The sequence below is a fragment of the Megascapheus bottae genome, chromosome 1 (genome assembly GCF_031878675.1).
Source record: "Megascapheus bottae isolate mThoBot1 chromosome 1, mThoBot2.hap1, whole genome shotgun sequence".
NCBI lineage: Eukaryota > Metazoa > Chordata > Mammalia > Rodentia > Geomyidae > Megascapheus > Megascapheus bottae.
In genome coordinates, this window is record NC_143509.1 from 68,384,561 (window position 1) to 68,407,379 (window position 22,819).

General features: G+C 35.3%; 1 protein-coding gene and 1 long non-coding RNA gene across 3 annotated transcripts in view; one reads left to right on the top strand and one right to left on the bottom strand.

Annotated features, from left to right (window-relative positions):
• Positions 1–2,938: 2,938 nt before the first annotated feature.
• Positions 2,939–6,783, bottom strand: LOC150069390 (uncharacterized). Its single transcript, XR_016537902.1, has 3 exons — positions 6,412–6,783; positions 4,056–4,099; positions 2,939–3,461 (listed from the first exon to the last, which is right to left on the bottom strand). It is a non-coding gene; the product is annotated as an uncharacterized LOC150069390 (long non-coding RNA).
• A 205-nt stretch (positions 6,784–6,988) lies between these two features.
• Ift57 (intraflagellar transport 57) overlaps positions 6,989–22,819 on the top strand; it is a 51,174-nt gene continuing 35,343 nt past the window's right edge. Inside the window, exons 1-5 of one of the 2 annotated variants that reach the window (XM_090346885.1) lie at positions 6,989–7,320; positions 9,547–9,709; positions 10,555–10,673; positions 13,555–13,645; positions 17,721–17,789. In XM_090346885.1, the coding sequence (XP_090203011.1) occupies positions 7,109–7,320; positions 9,547–9,709; positions 10,555–10,673; positions 13,555–13,645; positions 17,721–17,789 (654 nt within the window). In that variant the 5' untranslated portion in view covers positions 6,989–7,108. Of the gene's footprint in view, positions 7,321–7,365; positions 7,859–9,546; positions 9,710–10,554; positions 10,674–13,554; positions 13,646–17,720; positions 17,790–22,819 lie in introns of those variants that run through there. The other variant, XM_090346891.1, reaches the window with a different exon arrangement.

Sequence of the window (22,819 nt, forward strand, 5' to 3'; positions counted from 1 at the left end):
TGAGGCCCTAGAAAGAGATACTATTCTGAAATATAGGAAGAAAAATATCAACCCATTTGTGGCAAGGTAGGAGAAAATAAGGCTTCAGTGTCTATTCCCTAAACTCACTTTACTCCTTTATGTACTGATACCATTGAAAAAATGCAAGTCTACACTCTAAAATAATGCATGCATTAGTGCATAAACTATTTGAGCTCAGACACCTTTGTACTACCCAAATTCAGTGAATAACACATTTTATGCATACAACTACCGCACAAAAAAAAATACTCTTAGAAAATTATTCTCTGTCCGTATCAAGAAGCAAAATGGTGATCTCAGAATCTATTAGTCAAGGCTTTTACATCTTCAGAATGAAAAAAAAAAGTTCTCTCATTTTCAGAATTTCACTAAATGAAAAGACAGAACGAATTACTTTTTCTAGTCATGAAGCAAAATGTATAGTTATGCAGTAAGGCTTCATCTTCACTCAAGAATTAGGAATAGAAATAAGGCATTTGAATTTAACTTTTTATTTCTGTGTAATAATTTGAGCAATAGATTCCAAAACTTCCAGACAAGGTGTCAATAACAATCTATGAAACACACCATCAGAAAATATGGTTTGTGGAGCACTGAGATACTGAGTTGAACTATGAAGGTATAATACTTCCACCTCAAGTAGCATCTAGTAATTTTTTTCCTTTTATTAACCTCTAGGGAGCCTCATTAAATGAACGTTCTCCAACAACATTTATTGTTTACTCTCCAACCCAAATTTAATTTTTCTCTAGGGCCAAAATACTGTACCTGACTAAAAAGTAAATTGAATCTTTCTAATCTTATCCTTGAAAGAATAAACCCATTTGTACTTAAGCTTCAAAACTCTGACAGATCAAATCAATCCTTGTTAGTAACCAATACACATCAAGTCAGTCTTATATTACCAGCATATATAGTGGAAAAGAAGCCTTACCAGAAAATTAGGCTGGATGTTTAAATATCAGTAGTTCCTCTTTTCCCCATCTGACAGTTTATACAGTTTATATCTGTAGCAACTATCTTGGCTTTTGTATTTTAAAATCTAATTAGTTTTTTAAAAAAATACATAAGTAAAAACCTAATTACTTGGGTACTTAACCCATATAAAGAAACTCAAAGAAGTGTATGTTAATATCACTATTGTGAAAGTTGCTGATCTCTGGCCAGATAGCCTAGTCTGATGTAGCTTTCCCTCTGCTGTTATGAATGTCACATGTTTAGTAGATCTTTCCCCCAGAAGACTATCCATGGTCAATGAGTCATCTGACACACATATATCTGGGGAAGACCATAAACTCCACTGAGTTAATGCCAGATATCTTGCCCCCAAATGGGGCAACTTTGTAGTACCATTCATATCCTTCAGTATATCTCATGGTACTAGTTACTAAGGTCTGTCAAATTTACCTCCTAAAGTTTGTTAATAGTCATATTTTCACCACTTTAATTGCTATCTTTATAGTTTGCAATCATCTTTCACCTAGGTATCCTTTGAATCACTTTTTACTTTCCTATGTTCCCTTCTCCACATTATTGCCAGAATACTGAGATACACATTTAGACATCATTTCTCTTATTCTTCTTGCCCCAACACACATACCTACTTGATTTCCTCAATCATTCTCATAAACTGCATAGGGGCTGCAAACTCAAGTCAGCTCACACAGATGCTTCATTTCTCTCCAAGAAAATTAGGCCATGGGGCCAATCAAACCCTTGAAGTACATGTGATATAAGTGAACAGCATTTATCTAATTTGAATGTCCAAGCTGGTTGATACAGTTTCTTACAATCTTAGTGGGGCTACAAGATATTTTTTTGTTAAGACAACAAATGAAGAAAGACAGAAGCCAAAGGGGATAGTTATGGAAGCCACTTCCTCCCTAAATTAGGGAATTAACTTAGAAGTTAGGGTCTAGTATGGTCCATTGGTGTTTGGGTTAAGAATCTTTACTATATCTGGTTGAGAAGCCTCTTGCATCATTGTACAAGATTGTCTGTCTCAGGAGGTTGCAATGGTAATTGTTGCCCCAGTTGAATATATTTTAACACTTGAAAGCTGTGACACTAAGTATAGTAATAAAACTGAAACCCATAGTAGTAATAACATTGAAGAATAATTTCTGCAGCTTTGATATTGAACTACTACCTCATGTTTGAAATTATGGCCTGCTAGAAAAAGAGTAGCTTGTGGTTCCAGTTTATATGTAGCTGTCTTAATCTGTTCTACATAGCTATAATCGAATTATGGTACTGAGTAATTCACAGGAATAATTATTTACTTCTTAAAATTCTGATAGTTGGAAAATCCAACAGCCAGGGAGTCACATCTGGAAGAGATTTTGTGCTATAAAAAGAGGAAAGACAGCCAAACGTGGTGGCTCATGCCTATAATCCTAGCTACTCAGGAGGCTGAGATTTGAGGATCAAAGTTCAAAGCCAGCCAGGCACACTCTGTTGTTTTTAATTTTTTTTGACAGTTGTGGGGCTTGAACTCAGGGTCTGAGCACTGTCCTTGGACTTTTTCTCAAGGCTAGAGCTCTACCCGTGAGCCACAGCACTACTTCCAGCTTTTTTCTATGTATGTGCTGAGGGATTGAACTGGATCTTTGTGCATGCTAGGCAAGCACTCTATCACTAGGCCAAACTCCTGGCCCTACAACTCTTGTATACTGAGTTTCCATATAATTTCCAAGCTGCTTCAGGCTATTTCCTATTTATTCCTCTGCTATCATTAATTTATACTTCCTGTTGGTAGGAGATATTGATTCTTATTTCATATTTCTTTATAATTTATTCTCATAAAAAGTTTGGGGTCGGCAGTCTTGGAATTTTAGCTAAAACTACATTGAGTTTATAAATTGAGCAATGATATTGATTCTATCATTCATAACATTCATGAAAATTATACCTGTATTTGGATTTTCCATAACTCTTGGTGAAGTTTAACAATTTCTCCATAAACATAATGGCAGATTTTATTTCAAGGCACTATATAATGTTTGTTATGATGCTTTTTATTTGTTTTCATAGCTATCTCCAGTAACTTTTTTTTTCAGTTTGCATAAGCAAATTTGTTAAGCATTTTATTAGCTAATCTCTAGATTCCTTTGGATAATTTATTTTGCAAGTCAGCTACAATCATTTTTTCTGTAATACTTACATCCTCTTGCAAATAAGACATTTTTCTTTATATAAGTTTGGCAGACACTTTAATCAGACTAGGTTGACAACATGTTACCTAGAATATTCTGCTATAACAAGTTGATTGCTTGGAGTTGATGTCTCTAGAGAAATCTACTGAGGAAGGACTTTCTCCAATCATCTTTTTTCTATTGAGAAGTTTGTCATAAAGTTTCCCATGTCAGAGATGTCCTTCATGTACCAGGAAGAGATTACTGTATTTTGTCACAGGAAGTGGAATTAACCCTTAAATAGATCTGTTGAAACAAAGTTGGTAATTTATCTTTCATCATCTTGAACACATTTTCCTACAATGTATTACTCTGAAGAGTTTAATTCCATCTTTCCTTTGTCCTGTCACTTACAAATGTTACTAGAAATGTATCATGTAAAATTTTTATTTATTTGTTTGTTTTTAATAGTTCTGGAGTTTAAACACAGTGCTAGACAGCTGCTCTACCCCTAAGCCATACCACACATTCAGGTATACTGTTTTTAATTCTAACAACTGCTTTTGCATTTTTCCTGTGAAGGTTGAAATGTGTGTATAGAAATATTAAATAAAATCTGTGTGGTTTTCCTCCTGTTAAACTATCCTATGCCAATTTAATTCTCAGGGACAAAAGCTAAAAGAATATTCTTTGCCTTCTGCTGTTTCCAGGAAGTTTTATTTAGTGTGTTTTCTAAGGTTTTAGTATCAAAACTGGGTGGGATCAAGTTATTTACAAATCAAGAATTTTAGATTTTGTTGCTAAGACAAAATGGCTGGAACTAAGAAGTTGATCAAGAAATGGGGTTAACTGAGTTTATCATTTTGGAGGCTGGGAAAAGCATTAAAATGGCAGAGGTACCTAATTAGCTTCTGATGAGGACCTTCTCCTGAGTCAATTCATGGCTAGAAGAAACAGAGAAAAAGTATGTCAAACTCAGACTCTTATCAGCCCATTTCCATCCATCAGTGTATCCATGAGGGCTCTTTCCCAGTGAACTAAACACCTCCCACTAAGCTATACCTCCTAACTGCCACACCTGAGACCAAACTTCAACATACACTTCAGTAGGAACAAACTATTCTCAAACTATAATAGCATTTTGTTCTCTAGGCCTACACAACCATCTCACCGAACTTGCTCTTGTATTTGATGTAGATAGAAAGCTTTCCTCCATTTTTTTAATCCGACTCCTGTTCATCCCCAGCCTTGTTAAGCTAAACCCATTTAGCTTAAATCAGCTTTGATTTGATTTGGATTTTGTTTGGTTGTCAATGAATGGCTAACAAACAGACTTTACAGGGCTTAAAAATTATCTTCAATCATCTCACACAGCTACAAATAACAGTCACTAGCGTACTGTTGGTGATAAATCTGAGATTCTTTGTAGCAGGTATGAGCATAAAATGAGCATTCATCACAAGCATAATCAATGAAATTCTTTTCAAGCTTTAGTTTCTTAGTCAATGAGTTAGTTCTACCTAACAACAATAAAAACCTATTTTAAAAGTCTTCTAAAGCTTCCAAGGGCTGAGATAACTAGAAGAGGGGTAGAGTGTACATTGTCACACATATAAAGAAAACTACTTCCATTATGGGAAAGACCTTTTGGTATATTAACAACTATTAAATAAAGAAACAGCAAAAATAATCCATAGACTTTATAAGAATGAATGACATTTCAGTGATCTTTCCATTTTTTTTCTCTTATAGGAAAACAGGACAATTGAATAGTTGGCTTTTATTTTATTCTCTTTGTGTTAGTTCTGGGCAACACTTTATATTTTGGTCTGTCCTTTCTTCTTCACACTTACAAGGGCAAAACCAACTCTTTACACTGCTTCCAAGTCAGGCTGAGTCAGAATTACATATGGGAAGGAAATGGCTGGACTCTGGGGGAGGATCCCCCCTGAAGTCAAAATACACACATTATTAAAGGGTTTCTTGTCAGTCAGAAAAGCAAGGTTTGACTGTTTCATACTGTGTTATATAACTTTCTGAAAATGTCAGAATGTCTTATGTAGGCAGCATGCCTATATGAGCATCTATCTCCTTGGGTGCAACCAATTCATCTCTCATGAAATGAAAGCCTTTGGAAAATCATTTTAAAAGCCACAGCTTGGTTGTTGGTTAATAAAGTACCCAAAATGTATATCTGAACTTTTTTATGGTTGTTGTTGTGAGCCACACATTTATGTTATAGTCTGAAGATATTACAGAAATTTCCAGTACCACATGTGGTTGGGGTTGGGGTGAAGAGTCACTTCCATCACAGGGCTAAAAAAGGAAAAGCCAACTTGACATTGGGATAGAGCTAAACTCAATTTTCCTAGTAATCTTTTCCACAAGTAAGTGACTAATGATTCGTAGTAAGCAATGTAATCATTTAAAAAGTAATTCTTAATGGGCTTCCTCCTATAGCCCATTTCCTACAAAAATCAGCAATTTTATGTCTTTTTTTATTCTTCTGTGTGTGTGTGTGTGTGTGTGTGTGTGTGTGTGTGTGTGTGGTTGGGTGTGTGTGGTACCAGGAATTTAAAAAGGGCCTTGCACAAATTGAACAATCAGTCTTCACTGATCTATATCCCAGCCTTATATGTTCCTTAATTAATAGAAAAATTAATTTCTCACTTTGTTATTAGTATCAGAGACAAATTTGCCATGGGCTATATTAAAATGAGAAGTATGCTCTTCTCACTATTTTTATAGGCACATTTCCAAGTCAGTTTTGTCAAATTTATGACACTCTGATATTCTTCAGTGGCAGACACAGGATATCAAAGACCCTTAAAAGTCACATTATGAACACACATGTTCAATCTCTTACCTCATGCTACCTTCTTCCAAAAAAAGCCAGGCTTCTATCACTTACCTCATTTCTGTGTACCTGTAGGAAAACTGCCTGATAAAGCTTTTTGTTTCCTTTTTGGTTTTCTTTTTTTTGGGGGGGGGGTGGGCGGTAAAATTGGGTTGCATCTAGTACTGTCAGTTATATCCTCTCACATCTAGGTCAACAGCTGCCGAACAAAACACTCAAGCCCCGTCCTTAGCCACACTTAAAATCTATAGCACAGATTCTTTCCAAGATCATCTCATTTTATTGGATTTACCTAGGTATCCCCAAATGTTACTATAGATAATATGAGTTTGAAATAGATTTTAATATCAGGAATAGTTTTGTGGTTTGTTTTTTTTTCTAGATAGAAGAAATCCTTACCAAAGACATTTTCTTGTCTCAGCTCCCTGGGTTTTTTTTTTTTTTTATCCCCATCTTCTTCTAAACAATATTTGTGCCAGCATCGGAGTAAGAGAAAGTTAATACACTATTTCTACCCTCATAACTGTTGAATTCAGCGTTGCCTGATAGACAATTAGGTTTTTAAAATGACTTTGTTGGGAAGGCAGCCCCTTGAAAACCATTCATCTCGACTCTGGCTAAAAGTATGAAAACCTGAAACTTCGAGAACATCTAAAGAGCCATCCGTGTAAAAGCGTGGTCTCCAGTTCTGCAGGTCTTCGCCGCCCAGACATCCTAGGAAAGGCTGACCACTAGATGCAGGCTCCCGGGCTCCGCGTTAATCCCCGGGTATAGTACCTTGGACACGCCTCCGACGAATCCGGGCGCGGGACTCCGGACGCCACGCCCCCACGAAGGGCGGGGCCGCTGGCGCTTCCTCCGAGAGGCTGGGGAGGCGGGCGCTCGGTGACGTCACGCAGGAAGCCCGCCCTGGTTGGAGGGAGGCTCCAGACCCTGGAAGGAGGCGGACTCTAGTTTCCCTGGTGACCGGTTGCCCTGCGGTCGCCTGGTAACCGGTCGCCGCGGTCCTGGCAGTCTCCGTGCCGGCGGCCCAGGCCGCGGAGCTCCTGTGGGCCCGAGCCCGCCTCAGGTCGCACTCCTGCGGTCCTCCCTGGCCATGGCTGCCGCTGCCGCAGTAGTCTCGCCGTCGGGGCTGGAAGATGGGGTGTCCCGGTCTCGCGGCGACGGGGCCGGGGAGGCGGGCACGGAGCGCGGGCCCGGCGCGGCCTACCACATGTTCGTGGTGATGGAGGACTTGGTGGAGAAGCTGAAGCTGCTCAGCTACGAGGAGGAGCTGCTCCGGAAGAACAACCTGAAGCCCCCGTCCAGGTGGGTGCAGCTGGGCCTCGCGCGCCCGGCGGGACGGACCCGGGCCGGGCTCGTCCTGGCCTCCACCGCTGCCCCAGGATCGGGCTCTTCACCCGGGGCTCGGCACCGAGGGCCCCCGGGGTGGGGGCTCGCGGGACTCGTGGAGCGCAGACGTGACGATTTCCTGGCGGAGAAAGTCCAGGAAGTTTGGAAACTGCGGAGGAAAGGCGCACGCACCGTCCCGGAACTCCCCTGCGGGGATAAACAGAATAAAAAGGAAAAAGACCCAAAGGAAAACACTTAGTGTCGCTGCTCAGCCTGAGAGGGGATCCGCGAGCACGGCTGAGATCTCTCGCTGGGTTTTGTTCTCTTTTTGCCAGACTTTTGTCCCTTTAACTGGCCAGAAAGTGCCGGCCGAGGAGCACTTGCTAAACACTGAACTTGTGGAGAGATGCCGACGGTAGACTTTGCTTTGAACAGTGTACCCTTAGGAAACCACAAATGAAATGACAACCACTGGAAGTGCCGTGTAAAAAAAAAAAAAAGAATTTTATTCAAAGTGGGAATAAAGTTCCCAAAGGCAGCGTCATTAGAGTTTGCAGAGTAGCACTTGTCTCATCACCGTAACAGTGATGACCAGATAAAATTTTTTAAACCGCTTTTTGTTAATCTACCCACTTTGTCTTGTTCTGTACAACAATTAAGATTGAGAATTAGAGAACTTCCTCTTCATGTCTGTTGGTAAATCCAAATAATTCCCCCTGATCGCACTCCTCTTGTTTTCTGTCAATAGCTTCAATGAAAAGATTTGTAGGCTTTGTGTGAAAGATCCACATTGATAAATTAATCCATACTAGGAAAAAAAAAAAGTTTAGGGGTGGGGGTGAAAGCTGTTCAGCTCGAGCTATTATAGAAACATGGAACTGATCATGATAATGTAAGCAACCGACATTTCTGTGGTGCTAATAAAATTGGATTTTATTTTGCAAGTGTCTGTTTCCTAGTTGGTTGAGCACTGTACTTTGAATCACCGGTTTGTAGGGACGTATCTAGTTTAATGGTTCTCACAGTATGATTACTGAATAACACCAGCATCACCTAGAAATTTAGAAATTTCTGTGTCTTGCTCACCTCTAGCTTTTAAGAAATCTATGGGTAGGGAGCAGTCTGTGTAAACAAGTCTTCTGACTGACTGATGCACAGAGTGATTGAGAGCTGTCTTGATCTTCAGTATTAGTATCTATTCCATTGCCTTTGAAGAGTACCAGTTCATAAGGAGAAAAAAAAAATGAGTTTTGGTGACTGGGCTCTCTGGAAGTGTTTTATGCAACTATCTGGAAGGATTTTCATGGCCTTTTTCTTTCTTTCTAGAACATTTTACACTTACCCAAAGGAGAAAAGTTAGGGAAACTCAAAAAAGTATAAACTACTGAATTCTGAAATAAGCATATGGCAATGATTCTATTAGCTGTAAATACATTGTAAACATAACCGTGATCACTATACAAAAAAAAATAAGATCTTTAATCAAACTGAACAGAATGGTATTACTCACAACTTTTATTGCTATTATGTTTTGGTACCATACCATAGGAATGTTTTTGGTAGAGCTGGGGATAAGCAAAATTAAATAAGTTTTGTCAGACTCAGTATGTAAAATATTCTTCATTCTGTCTGTTTAATAATATATACATGTACTTGAGTGCATGTAAGTAAAAGAAATTACTATTTTATCCATTGATAAGGAAATGTGTAATTGTAAGGTAATGTGTGGCCAAAGAACAGTATTTTTATGGACTCTTGGACTGATTTGAATATGTACCTAAGATGAAAACAACTGTTTAGGAAAAGAAATACATAGTGGATAATTTTTTTAATTTCTTGCTTTATATTCCGAGCCCCTCCAGACTACCATTTTAGAGGGATTGCTCATCTATTATTAATCACTTAAGTGATTTGGGCAAAAGTTTTATGTGCTTTGTTTTCTAACACTCACTGCCTTTCCTAGGCATAAAGTCTTTGATCTAATATGCAGTAGCATTTACTCTATTCCTGCTGATTCAAAATTTAATGTGAGCACTATAGATTACTGAAACTTCAAAGAATGAGTTATTGATGTCTTTTGATTTGAAGATGATTTGACAGGGAAAAACAAGTTGTTGAGCATATTTGGATCTGGCCTCATGAGTTGTTATAGACTTACTTGTACAATTTTCCATTTCCTTCTGCCCCTTTGTTTTGGAACAGACACTATTTTGCCCTGCCTACAAACCCTGGTGAACAGTTCTACATGTTTTGCACTATTGCTGCTTGGCTGATTAACAAAACTGGACATCCCTTTGAGCAGCCTCAAGAATATGATGACCCTAATGCCACAATATCTAGCATATTATCTGAGCTTCGGTCATTCGTAAGTGTAAAAACCCTCTCTTCTTTCTACATGCTCTGAAGTTATGGGTTTTAATATTGGAAATTTAATAACAATTGTTAGCTTTTTAGGGGACTCTTCATGTCTACGTATATATAAATAATTACCTCTGAATTTGTTTTCAAGAGTGCTTGATAGTATAGCAGTGCTACTTCTGCAAATGATTAGTATATATTCTTTATAGCCCAAAGTAATGGGTATTCTTTTCTCTAAAAGTATGATTTAAAGCTAGCAATGAAACACTTTGTTTTTAGAATTTCTTTTTCAGTATCTTTAAATAGTTGTACAAAGGAGTTTCTATCCAATATGTCAGTTTATGTGTACAATACTTTGTGTTTTGAAAGAGAACTCTAATAGCCTAGGAAAACAGTTGTAGTTTTCAATTTTGTTTTTTTGAGAAGATTGACATATTTTGGGCATCCATTATTAATTTTTCACAGGTGACTCACTGTCCCTCACTCCTTTGGGTCAACAATATATGATCAGGGCTGCTGTTGTACTGATCAATGATTTGTTGCTATCAGTGATTTGTTGGTGTCATTGCCTTTTAATCTGATAATTTTAACAATAAAATGTCATAGTTTGCCTCAATTTTCTATGTTTTGTGGGAAAGAAAAGACTTAAGAATTATAAGGAACAATCTAATTACAGTAATTTTAAATTATTTTAAAAATAAAAATGATACAAGGATTGGAGAGTTTTTTAAGCAAAATCATCAAAAATTTGTTGAAAACCTTGCTACAAATATTTTGCTTAGCAGTGTTAACAATTTTGATATTTAGAAAATAAGTAACAATAATTTTCTGTTCATTGTTTGTTTTGTTCAGGGGAGAACTGCTGACTTTCCCCCTTCTAAATTAAAGTCAGGTTATGGAGAGCATGTATGCTATGTTTTGGATTGTTTAGCTGAAGAAGCACTAAAATATATTGGCTTCACCTGGAAAAGGTAACTATTATCCAACCTAGTATAATTTTACGTACATGTCTTTTCCCCTGAGGAGCAGTAGTGTTTAATTGAATGGATAAGAACTGGTTGTTCCAAACTGAAAGTGCCATAGGAGGTTGAGAAAGGTCAATACAGATGAAATTAGAATGTCTTTCTTCAAAACTAGTAATAAAATGATGTTAGATATTATTGTGCCCTTCTGTATTCAGTATATAGTTATTAAAGGCTTAAATATAACTATACATCTTTGTCAAGGAAAACTTACTAAAATTAAAATTCTCTTTGTGCATGGATTTACTTATACAAACAACCATAGTATATGCATGAAGGTAACTGATAGCTCTGTACTTAGGAAAAAAATGGAAATTCATATAGTGCTAAAAATGGAATTTTTCTCCTTTGCCTTGGGCTGTGTAACCATAATACTAAGAAGCCACTTGACACTTTGTTTATTGCCTCTTTATGTGAACTGAAAGTACTCTGTTTATGTCTTTAGGATTGTATTACATTTTTCCTATGGCATTAAAATAATTTATTCATAGAATTTCTTACTTGGAATCCTATAATCTTCATATGTATTCTGTGATTATTAGTGTACCTCAACATGTGATGCTATACTATAGCATAGGGTATATCATATGTGTTCAGTAAGTTTTGGGCATACAGATCAAGAATAAAATCAAAATAAATTTATGGAGTTTATAATTAGAAATTATTGTGAATTACTTTCATATTTCATACATTATGATTAATACTTAGAATGTGTAATATACAATGCAAATAACATGACCAAGCAGCAATTTTTGGAGGAAAGCTAATTTTGGTAGAAATAGCCCTGATAATATGGTAATATTATATTTTTCATGTAAATTATCTACTTCCTTTATTAAGTACTTTAGAAAATCTTCCTTAACTTATTTCTGAATTGAATTAGGTTCTTTTTGAGTTGAATTAAATTGCTGCTGGTCACCTATTTTTAAGCTAAAACAGAAATTTTACTTGCATCAATCCAAACATCTCCACTAATACAGTGTAAAGAATGACAACATGATCACAATGTTTGTTTATTAGATTTCAAGAAAATGTAAGTTATGGAATATGTATTTGTTCGGCATTTTTTAAGGTATCAAATCTCTACTCCTGTACATTTTAACTTTATAAATTATTTGTATTAGTTATTAGTATCAGTTACTATTTGATTTTGTACTTTCTTTGTGCTATGCATATATTTCTACTGGTCTATGTATTATGACTTGTATAATTTATAAGGACTGTATTTATATAGGAAAGAAAATGGAGGAAAGTTGAAAAGTAGTAGAACTTAGAGAATATACCAAATATATAATATATAAATTATGTAAAAGTTAGAAGGGGTATCAATGTGTGAGAGGTAAAGCACCTACTACCTGACAAATGCAACTATAACCCCTCTATACATTATCCCAACAATAAAATAAAAAAATTACATGTTTACTAACAATCATGCACCAAATAAATTGTAGAAGAACATTATATTTGAGATAATTGTGTGACTAACAAAATTCGGATATCTATTCTTTAATAAGAATGTTTGGATATGGCAGAAGTACTTTACTAAAGTATTATGTATTTTAAAAAAAAGCTTGTTGAAAGTGTTTTGAGTTGTTGGGTGAATTTACCATATCACAATAAGACCCTCTTGTATAATCAGTGTATACAAATAAAAATGCAAAAAAAGATACTAATTTCATTTACAGAATTTTCCTTCCTTATAATAAAGTGTTCATTTTTATATTTCTTAACATGTCTGAGGTATGAATTTTCAAATTATGTTGCCATAAATATGTATTTTTAATATGGGAAATACAATTCATTGATCTTAATAGAGAATTTATTGTTAGGGTTAGGAACTCTAATTAGATTTTAGAAATAAGAATCAAGCTCATTATCCGTAGAAAAATAAGCTTCAAGTTGATCAAAGATATAAATGTAAAGAAAAAATCCTATAGAAATATTAAAATATCAGAAGAGCATGGTAGGTGTTGTATGAGGAAAAGGTTTATGTGTACGGTAAGTCTCATATCTATGTAAGGAAATGTTCCCAAATCTCTTTAATAAGATTAAACCATTTTTAGTAGCTAAATTTGTAAGTAATAAGCTAAGTAAGATATTTTTTAACATAGATCAAGCAAAGCATAAATTTTAATTTAAAAAAAGCCAAAGAACAAAGTATAATTGGGTATTTCAATGAAATGGAAACTTGAGTAACCAATTAAAGTAGAAGAGCTATTCAGCCACTCTTCATGCCAAAGAAATTGTATTAAAAAAAAAGAAGAAGAAGAAAATTTCATTTGGCTGATTGGCAAAAGATAAAGTGTATCTTATATTGCTGAATGTATGAAAATAGAGATGCTCCTTTTTAGGGTTGTTGTGAATATAGATTAGGGTAGTATTTCACAGGCTAATTGTAGCAATATTGAACAAAACACTATCTTGTATAAAGTTGCTGATCTAACTATTCTACTTGTACAAATGGTACGCATAATGATAAATATACCAAGAAGGTCTTTACAGGAAATAGAAAGAACATTAATGGTTTTGCATAGGCTTTCAGGATTATGTTAGTACTGCTGATCAACAAAATAGAATGCAGAGACATGGAGAAAGTGAGAAAAATATATAAACATATGTACTTAAATGTTGTACTTCATGTGTTCCATTGTAGGTGGCAAAGTATCAGTTGTGAATGTATTCTTTGTATTTGGAGATGTAATCAAGATTAGGAGAAAGGAGTAATAGGAACAAGATATGATGTAGAAGTGATTTTTAATTTTCTTACTGTACGTCCTTCATCTTACTAATTTTTTTTTTTAAATTCTGATAGTAAGCCTTTTCATTTCAGGCCAGCTTACCCAGTGGAAGAATTAGAAGAAGAGGCTGTTGGTGAAGATGATGCAGAGTTAACATTAAGTAAAATGGATGAAGAGTTTGTGGTATGTATGTTGCTGAACTTTCTCTCCCTTTCTGCCTTTGGTTTTCTTCCCTTCTCAGAATTTTGGTGGAATTCCATTTCCTGGAATACATTTTATTTCATTCTTTTGAAAAGATAAAAACCTTTAAGGACAATATCAATTGTAAATTCTTTGGGCTTTTGATGAAGTTAATATTGATATTCTCTAATAAGTTTTAGCAATGGTTCTTAAATTATAAAAGTAAGTATATAATATTAGTTATATGAGTAAGTATTTTGATAACAAGATTATTTATTTCTTGAATAAACTATGACTAACAATGAATGTAGAACAGAAGAATTTTCTTTAGAACATATCGTGGAGTAATGGCTTATAATTTCAACACCTGGGATTAAAGCAGAAGGGTTTTGAGTCCAAGACTAATCTTGGCTATATAACAAGACTCTCAAAATAATAAATGCAGAAACAAGTAACAACAGTATCAACCCCTTAGGAGTAATATATTCTCATATAAATACCTCTTGTTTCTAAGAAATTTATTTCACATCTCAAATTTTGATGACTACTCCAGGAATTTTTTTTAAATGTTTTAAAATAACCAATATTTTCAGCCATTTGGTGGCATGCACATTGCCTCCCTGTTTAACATCCTACCAGACCTATCAAGTTAAATGCTCAAATCTCTACAACAAACAGACCAGACTAATAGGACACTGAAGTGAAGATCTTTTTCTCCAGATAATTATTTTTTTCTTAGAACTATGAATGGATGGACTCTGGTATACACAGGGTCTGGAAAAGATAGGATAGAAAAATCAATTGTATGTGGTATTTTTCTGTCATGAACCAATTGAAGTTTTTATTTTTTTTAGCCAGGCCCTTTTGGTTCACACCAAAAGTATAGTATTGTTGGCCTATAAGAGGGGACTGGTGCTGGGTACTGGTGGCCCTCACCTATAATCCTAACAGTTAGGAGGCTAAGATGTGAGGGTTACAGTTCAAAGCCAGCGCAGGTAGAAAAGTCACCTGGAAGTGGATCTGTGACTCCAAGTGGTAGAGCACTAGCTTTGAGCAATAAAATTTCAGAAATAAGGGCCGGGAGTTTCACCTAGTGGTAGAGTGCTTGCCTAGCATGCACAGATACCCAGGTTCGATTCCACCATACCACATGTATAGAAAAAAGCCGCAAGTGGTGCTGAGAGGTTCAAGTGGTAGAGCTTTAGCCTTGAGAAAGTCCAAGAACAGTGCTCAGGCCCTGAGCTCAACAGGTCCAGGACTAGCAAAAAAAAAAAAAAGTTCAGAAACAGGCTCCAGGCCCTGAATGGAAGTCCAAAAACTGACAAGTGAAAAAGTATTTTTAGATGATAGTAAATAGATTGTGGATATACTCTATGTAAGTTAGGGTAAATTATTCAATTATTTTAACATCTAATACTAAAAATGTAACTTAAATAATTTACCCAAGGAGAATATTGTATAGCTATCACAAATTAGTTACAGAGTAATATTAGTGACATGAGAATGATAACTTCATTCTAAAATTAGCTGGGAAAAAGAGCCTAAATTTTATAGCATCATGACCTCAACTATGTACAATATATGAAAGAAGACAAACATCAGTATGTGAATATGTTAAATGGATAGGAAGATTATGGATTACTCTTTCGTTAGTTCTTTATGTCTTCAAAATTCATAGTGTATAGTATGTATGTCAGCCATTATAAAGAAACATACCATAAAACGATGATTCCACTACTAAAGGGAAAAGATCATTATAAAGCTAGTCAATGTAAAAGATATATATTTTAAATACTAAACTTGAAAAGATAGGCTAAAATATACTCATTCATTGTATGTGCACTTCCTGTTATGTAGCATGTACAGAGCTGGGAACAGAAAGGAGCTTTTCATGCTGTGGATTCTGAGACAGAACCATTGTGGACAAAGCTTCTGAATGAGACAGAGGAGAGCATCAGGAAACCTGGAAGATAGAACAGAACAGAACAAAACGGATTGTTTAGGACATTTTAAAAAGTTTAGACTTCATTCTTTGTATTGAAAAATTTTGTATTCACATGTTTTACTCATTTATTCTACTTAAGCATACCCCTCATTTAGTCTTTATATTTTCCCCAAACACTGAGGACAAAGCAAATGCTGAGCAACACCCCCAATTCTCTCTGTCTTTAGAAACAATTTGTCATTAATAGTTGATTGACAGAGACCTGCTTCTAGTATACCAAAATTTACCTTTAAAGACACATAATTTCAAAGCAGCACTATGGGGAAGAATGAACATCTCTGCTCATCAGTGGGGGTAAAAAACAATCTATGAAAGCAGAAACCAGGCCTAACTTTTACTTACTGTTGTATTTCCAAGTTAATCGATTTTTTTTTAATCTGCTTAGCTTTTCGATACTAAAGCTGATTTTTTATGAATCCTTTCAAATTAAAAGCTGCATTATTGAGTTCATAAATGTAAAGGCATAAAGTAGAAAACTGTCAGTTCACACGTTTTGTTTTGTTTTTTTTCCCCAGCCACAAAATAGAGGAAGACCTTATGCCCTCATGTCATCAACCTGATGCCTTCCCCAGCCCCTGAAGCCTTTTGTCCTCTTCTGGCATACCTCCACATTTTTCTTTCTTTCTGTTCTTCCTTAATGCCATTATAATGTTACAAGAGATCCTCTCACCACAAGACGTCCTTTTACTTCTCCTGTTTTTCTTATGAAGGAGAGCTTAGCTGAAAAGCTTTTTGATGGTGGCATATTATTTCTCTTACCAGAGATTGATAAGAGCTAGTAAAATGTAGATCACCTTCAATTTTAAACTAGTAAATCAAAACAGAACACACTGATCATTATTTTTTTAAAAAACTTACTGGTCATGGTGCAAAATATTCCTGCCTACTCTTTCTAATCATATTCTTAATAATTGCTAGTAAAAGAACTAAGTAAGTGTAAGTTAGACAAATAAATGGTAGGAAATTTGGGGGTCTTCTGAATTATTGAGTTGAATTATTTTCAACTCAATATTATTCCTTGACTCATAAAGTCTATATATCTTGTACAGAATAAAAGGGTAGGGGTGGTACTCCTGTTCCCAGAGTTTTCTGAATACATCATAGTTTCCAAAAAGATAGAACCTTAGAATTTACATTCTAATTCACAAGTGATACTGATGCTCCTGATCTCAGAACCACTTCCCTACATGTTTCTGAAGTGAATTCTTTCCCATCTACCACTCTGCAGTTTTGAACAGCTGTACATATGAAAATGTTTACCAGGCAACATTGTCAGGGCTTGTTTGTTTGCATGATTATATTGTTACTTAAAGACCAAGTTCTATTGGCTTTATTATCCTGTTCTTAAGATTATATATTCTTACATTTGTTTTACCTATCATCATTTGGTCTCACAAACACATTTGAAGAACGGGGGAAGCCCATGTTTAGTTTCTCATGAGTCCCTGATCTATTTTACTGTGTATTAAGAAGGAAAATGCCTCTCAGAGGTCACTTGCTACCCACACTGTCCACAACCAGTTGGTGTGCAGATTAGGACCAGCTTGGAATCCATCTAAATTATCCTTCAACACAGATTTAAAGGCTAGCAGTGGAGAAATAACCAACCATTTCCATGTTAAGCTTAAGCACAAAAGATGTAAAAAATACACATCACTGTTGTTAGTCTCTGAAATGAGACTTTTTGTCAGTCTTACATTTTTCCCACTCCATTTATGCTGCTCAACACTTCTGTGCACTTACCTTACTATCTATTTCAACTATACCACTTGGGGCTGTTTTCTCATGTTTATGTTCTGCAGTATTGTCTCCTTTCCTTTACTTCCTTTTTTATTTTATTCTGCAGTGACTTCAAAAATGATCTTGTTCAAATGATACCTTCAGAACTTCAAAGAATGGATGAGTTGTTAATAATATTGTGCCCTACCTTATACATATGTTTATTGGGCTCATAAATACATTTTACTGGGTTAGCCTCTAATAAAGCTTAGTAGAGCTTAGTATATTACATATAAAAAGGCTGGATTTTTAAGATTATTTTGTGTAATTTAAAAATATTTTTATTTTCCTAAGGAAGAGGAGACAGATAATGAAGAAAACTTTATTGATCTCAACGTTTTAAAAGCTCAGACCTATCGCTTGGTAAGTTTCATTGGATACACAACACTGACAAGCAATCAATATATATATTCTGTTGGAAATCTCAATGTCACTGTTAGATATTATTTTATCTATCATCTGAAACTTAGTTCTGAATTTCTGTTTTCATATACAACATGATATACTCAGTTATAGCAAATATGAAAACCTAGAGGCATGTGACAGCCTTCCATCTAAACCATGGAAAATCAACATAATGTTGTTGCTCATGCAAACTGAAAATAATTTATTTTCCTAGTGGCTTTTTTAATTATAGAAAGATATAAATTATTCTACTTCAAGTTATTCTCCATTAAAATAAGCTAGGACTGATTGATCTTGTTTACAGAAAATGCTAAAATTGTAATACTTTGAAATAAAATATATTATATAAGACTGGTATATGGATAGGTGTCATACTTTGCTTTAAAACAGGTTTCTTTTTTTCTGTCTTTATTATAAAGTAAATACACTCTCCTTTAGATTTTAAATCTACAGATTGGATTTGACATTTTTTTCTGTAGGTATATTATATTTCAATAAAATATATACCTGTGTATGCTGAAAAAAGTATGAATGTAATATATTCTTATTTATCTTTCTTCAATTTGTATGAGTCCTTAAAACAAAATTGGATTAGATTTTGATCTCATATCTTGACGACTTTAACCTACTCCAAGGTAGTCTCTTTCTCCCTTTTACTGTCCTAATGTTGCTCATTTCACTAGTCATTATTACTGATGTGTTTGTGTGTGTGACTATTGCCTAGCTTAAGATGGAATATGCAATAATAGTTCAGTTGACAAATTGTGACTTTCCATTAGTACTTACTAGGATTCTACACTGGGCACATTTCTAAATTTCTGATGTCTTGTATTCTTTATTTGTCAAATGAAGGTATTAATCTTTTCATGAGAATTTTTAAGGATTAAGACAATGATTATCTGTGAAGTATTATGACACTGTCCCATAGAAAGTGTTCCATACATGTTGGCAAAAGCTAATACTTCATCTTTTACCCATGTTTCTGCTTTCATATCTGGCTTGTAAATTCTTTTATAGCAGTGATAAAGAATCTTTATATTCTTTCTCATATGAAACAAGATATTAAATAAATATTTCTCAAGTGAGTGAAGGCATTGATAAATTGAAAATTATGAATAATGTTAACACTTATATCCCAAAAATAAACTCCATTTTTAATAATATCTTACCTCTGCAGATCATTTTGTAGTCTTGAGATTACTTTAAAATGCTTCCATTGTAGTTTTAAGGCAGTTTCTGAAGAAAGAGAACTCCTCTACCCCTGAATGGAGGTAGAAGAACCTGCCACATGAATATGAACGCAACAAGGAAATTGCCTAGAACATGATTTGGTCAATAATTGTTTTATTACAGTCCATAGTAACATCTTAGTTTTTCTACATAATTATTTATTGGTTAACTTCATTAAGGTTTCTCAGGAAAAAGAGACAAAAAAAAAAAAACCCAAAAACGAAACTATGTAGCTGGGTGCAGTGGCTCACACCTCTAAACCCTAGCTACTCAGGAGACTGAGATCTGAGGATCGAGGTTCAAAGCCAGCCCTGGCACAAAAGGACCTGAGACCCTTATCTCCAATTAACCTCTAGAAAACAGGAAGTGGGGCTTGGCTCAAAGGTAGAGGGGTAGCCTTGAGCTGAAGAGGTCAGACACAGTGCCCAGGCCTAGTTCAAGCCCTATGACCTACCAAAAAAAAAAAAAAAAAACACACACAAAAAACTACATGAAATGGGGAATTAATAGTAATTAAATGTTTCACAAAATCCAACATAAATAAATAAATGCATAAATAAAATGCTTCCTTTGCCAGCTACTCAGGAGGTGGAGGCAGGAGGATTACAGTTTAACACCAGCTCAGACAAAGTTATTGAGATTCTGTCTCAGGAGATAAAAACAAAGGGACTGAGAGAATTATTCAACTAGTGGAGTGCGAAGCATGAGGCCTCAGTACTTCAGAAAAATAACAACAAAATACTTCTGCCTTTTAGTGACTTTGAAATGTATTTAGATAAATGCTTTTATGTCCTTTTTAAAAATTTAAATGCTAAAATTTATAAATTTTGGATTATTTATATTTTTGGAAAACTAAAAGTTATAGCACCTGAGTGTGAACTGTTTCTCCAAACTCCAGGTCTCTTTGTACTCCTCCTTCTCTACTTGAATAAGTACACTGTGCTAATGGTGGCCATGGGATGCATGTATTGGCCATGATATAGATGAAGTGCTCCTACAGTATGAGAAGAAAAGGAAAAGTAGATTTGTATCCAGTTATTCTCTGAATAAAACCTGTTGTTTGCATTGATGCTTCTTCTGATGTGATAAGTCGAGGATGCCTCGGCACCAAGTAGTGTAGGCTTGAGGAAGGAGGGAAGTAATTTAGTTTGCTTTTCCCACTGACTTTGCTCCTACATCCCTGTTGATCCTGACTTCAATTGATCATCTCTAACCATATAAGAAAGAACTTTTCTTATTTGTGTGTCTTTATAGAAATTCTAAATATTGGATCCTGTGAACAAAGGTTACATAATATATATTCTTTACAGTTTAAAATATATTATATTTTCACAAGGGGAGGAAGCCTGAATGCTAGGTGTTTGTGGATGGTCAACCATGAAGTACTGATGAGAGAGAAAAAAAATCCCTTTCATATTTTAGAAAACCTGGCAAGCTTATAATATTGCCCACTAAAGCATCTGCCTTAGCCAGCTGTGTCTGACTAGTTTATAATGGCTCCGGCTGCTTTTCTCCAAGACGGAATTACTATGTGGGTTAGTAGCATAGATTTAAAACTCACAACATAGAAGAAATGCCATTTTAACAAAGTCATATATGATATGTTCCTCACCAGTACAGAAACAACATACTATCAGAGAAAGTGATGTATATGAGAAAGTGATGTATATGTAACTGTTGAAATCCAATAATGTGTGGCTTTACACTAAGCCTTTCCTACTTGTGGCTTTAAAGTAGCTAGCCTATACTTTATTGTCATTCTCTTTATTATCTGTTTGAACCACGCGAATGAAAATTTTTCAAGAGCAGGAGCTTTCCTCCTGTGTTTTTCACCTGTGCCTGATGTGGAGAAGTTCCTCGTGTAATCAGAAATATTGAATAACTACATGCCTGAGTGGTGTTAAATTTGGAATTTCATAGCAAGGTTTAGTTCAGTCTTCATAAAGAAAAGAAATTTTGAATGAAGTGGCACATTATATCATGTGTGCCATGTACCATATGCAGGAAGAAGTCTATATGTTCCTTCCTTTCATATTTCTTGAAAAGTGTACTCTTAAATGTATAGTGATTTCATAAGCTGAAAAAGCACTAGCATTTTCCTTTAAAGTGGTAAAATGAAGGAAGAGAAAGGTAAACTGACATGCTGCAGACTGTGTTCTCTGGGAAGCAGAGACAGAGATAGAGATTGGGGGCAGCATATTTACTAGAAATTGACACTGGCAAAAGAGGGTTTTAGGCACTAGAGAAGTCTAGCCAGGCAGACTTAACCAGCCTGGCGAAAGCATTCTGAAGCAAAGTGTCTGCTTGAGTTAATTCCCAGAGGCAGGCTTCCCCTGTGTAAGGGCTTATTCCCAGGTGAAAGTGGCTCTCTACAGGTGACAGACTCTCAGGGAGCTGACAGCAGGAGGCTGTCAGCAGGCCACCTTCCCTGCAGCTTGACAGTAAGTCTTCAAAGTCGGCCTGGTGATCTATATTCTTTAGTACCACAGGGTATTTGAAGCCTGTACTTATTGATTTGAAAAAAAAATTATAAAGATACTGTCTGATCATTGGCAAAACTTTTAAATGGCTAAGCAAATCATAACCTAGTATTAGTGTTTGATGAGCATGGAATAAAAAGAAAATTCTATCTCTGGATGATTAATGAAATTGATTTGTTTTGGTAGTAGCTGCTTTTCAGAACATTTATTTACTTGAGACATGTCAAGCCCTTTTTTATTAGCTTACTTCTGTTATACATAGGAGGACTCATTGTTACATTTACAATGTATTTCAACCTATTTTACCCCCTCTATCATTCCCTTCTCTTCTTTCCAAAACAATTTTAGTAGGTTTCGTTGTTCTATTTTCATAGTTGCAAAATAATCTATTTTGACCATATTCATTCTCTTTTCAAATGTATTTCAAAAGTCACTCAGCTATTTTTCTTTTTAAAAACATTTATATTGTATGAGATTTTCCTCCCAAAGTAATGTCTGCAATTAATAAGAAACTGTGTCACATTCTACAATGTTCATCTGTAGGCAATTATTTAAATTTGAGTACAAGAAGAACAGTAAGCTTCAAGGCCAGTCCACAAAATTTCACATTTACTCTATCCCTCCTGAATGTTCTTGAAATCTGAAACTTAATTGTAGTCAATCACCCTGAGCAAGACCAAGTGAAGGACATGTGCTGACTTAAAGCTGTGATGGTTTGGAATGTATAATAGAGGATTAAGGGCTAGGTGTGGTGCGAGCAAGGAGAGAAGGTCATGGTGGCCTCCTGTCCGGGAGGTGTCTGGTCATTTCTGTTTCTGTTTTGAATGTGTCGCTTGAAAAAACTGCCTGCACATCTGTGGTGGTCATGCTCTCTCCATTTGAAACTCAACAGAATCACTGCAACAGTGTTCGAGGAGCATATTGCATGCGTCACTCCTCCTCCTCCTCCAGTGAAAGAGATGCTCTCTAAATTCTATTTTTAAATGCCCATCACTTCATTTCAAAACATTTTTTTAAACATGTCATAGACACTATTCTTCCTTGAGATGCTAAATTTGAGGTTTTAGAAACCAGATCCTGAGTGAAACAGCATAGAACCAAGTATCTCAAAAGGCTTAAACACAATTGATTTTTAATTACCTAACAAAAAGAAAAAAAAATGACAAATCCTCTTTGTACCAAGAATGAGAGAATTTTTAGCTTAAGCAAAAATTGAAAGAAAGTAAAACTATGAGCTTAGACTATAAAAACTTCATTTTAGTTTGACACTCTCATCTG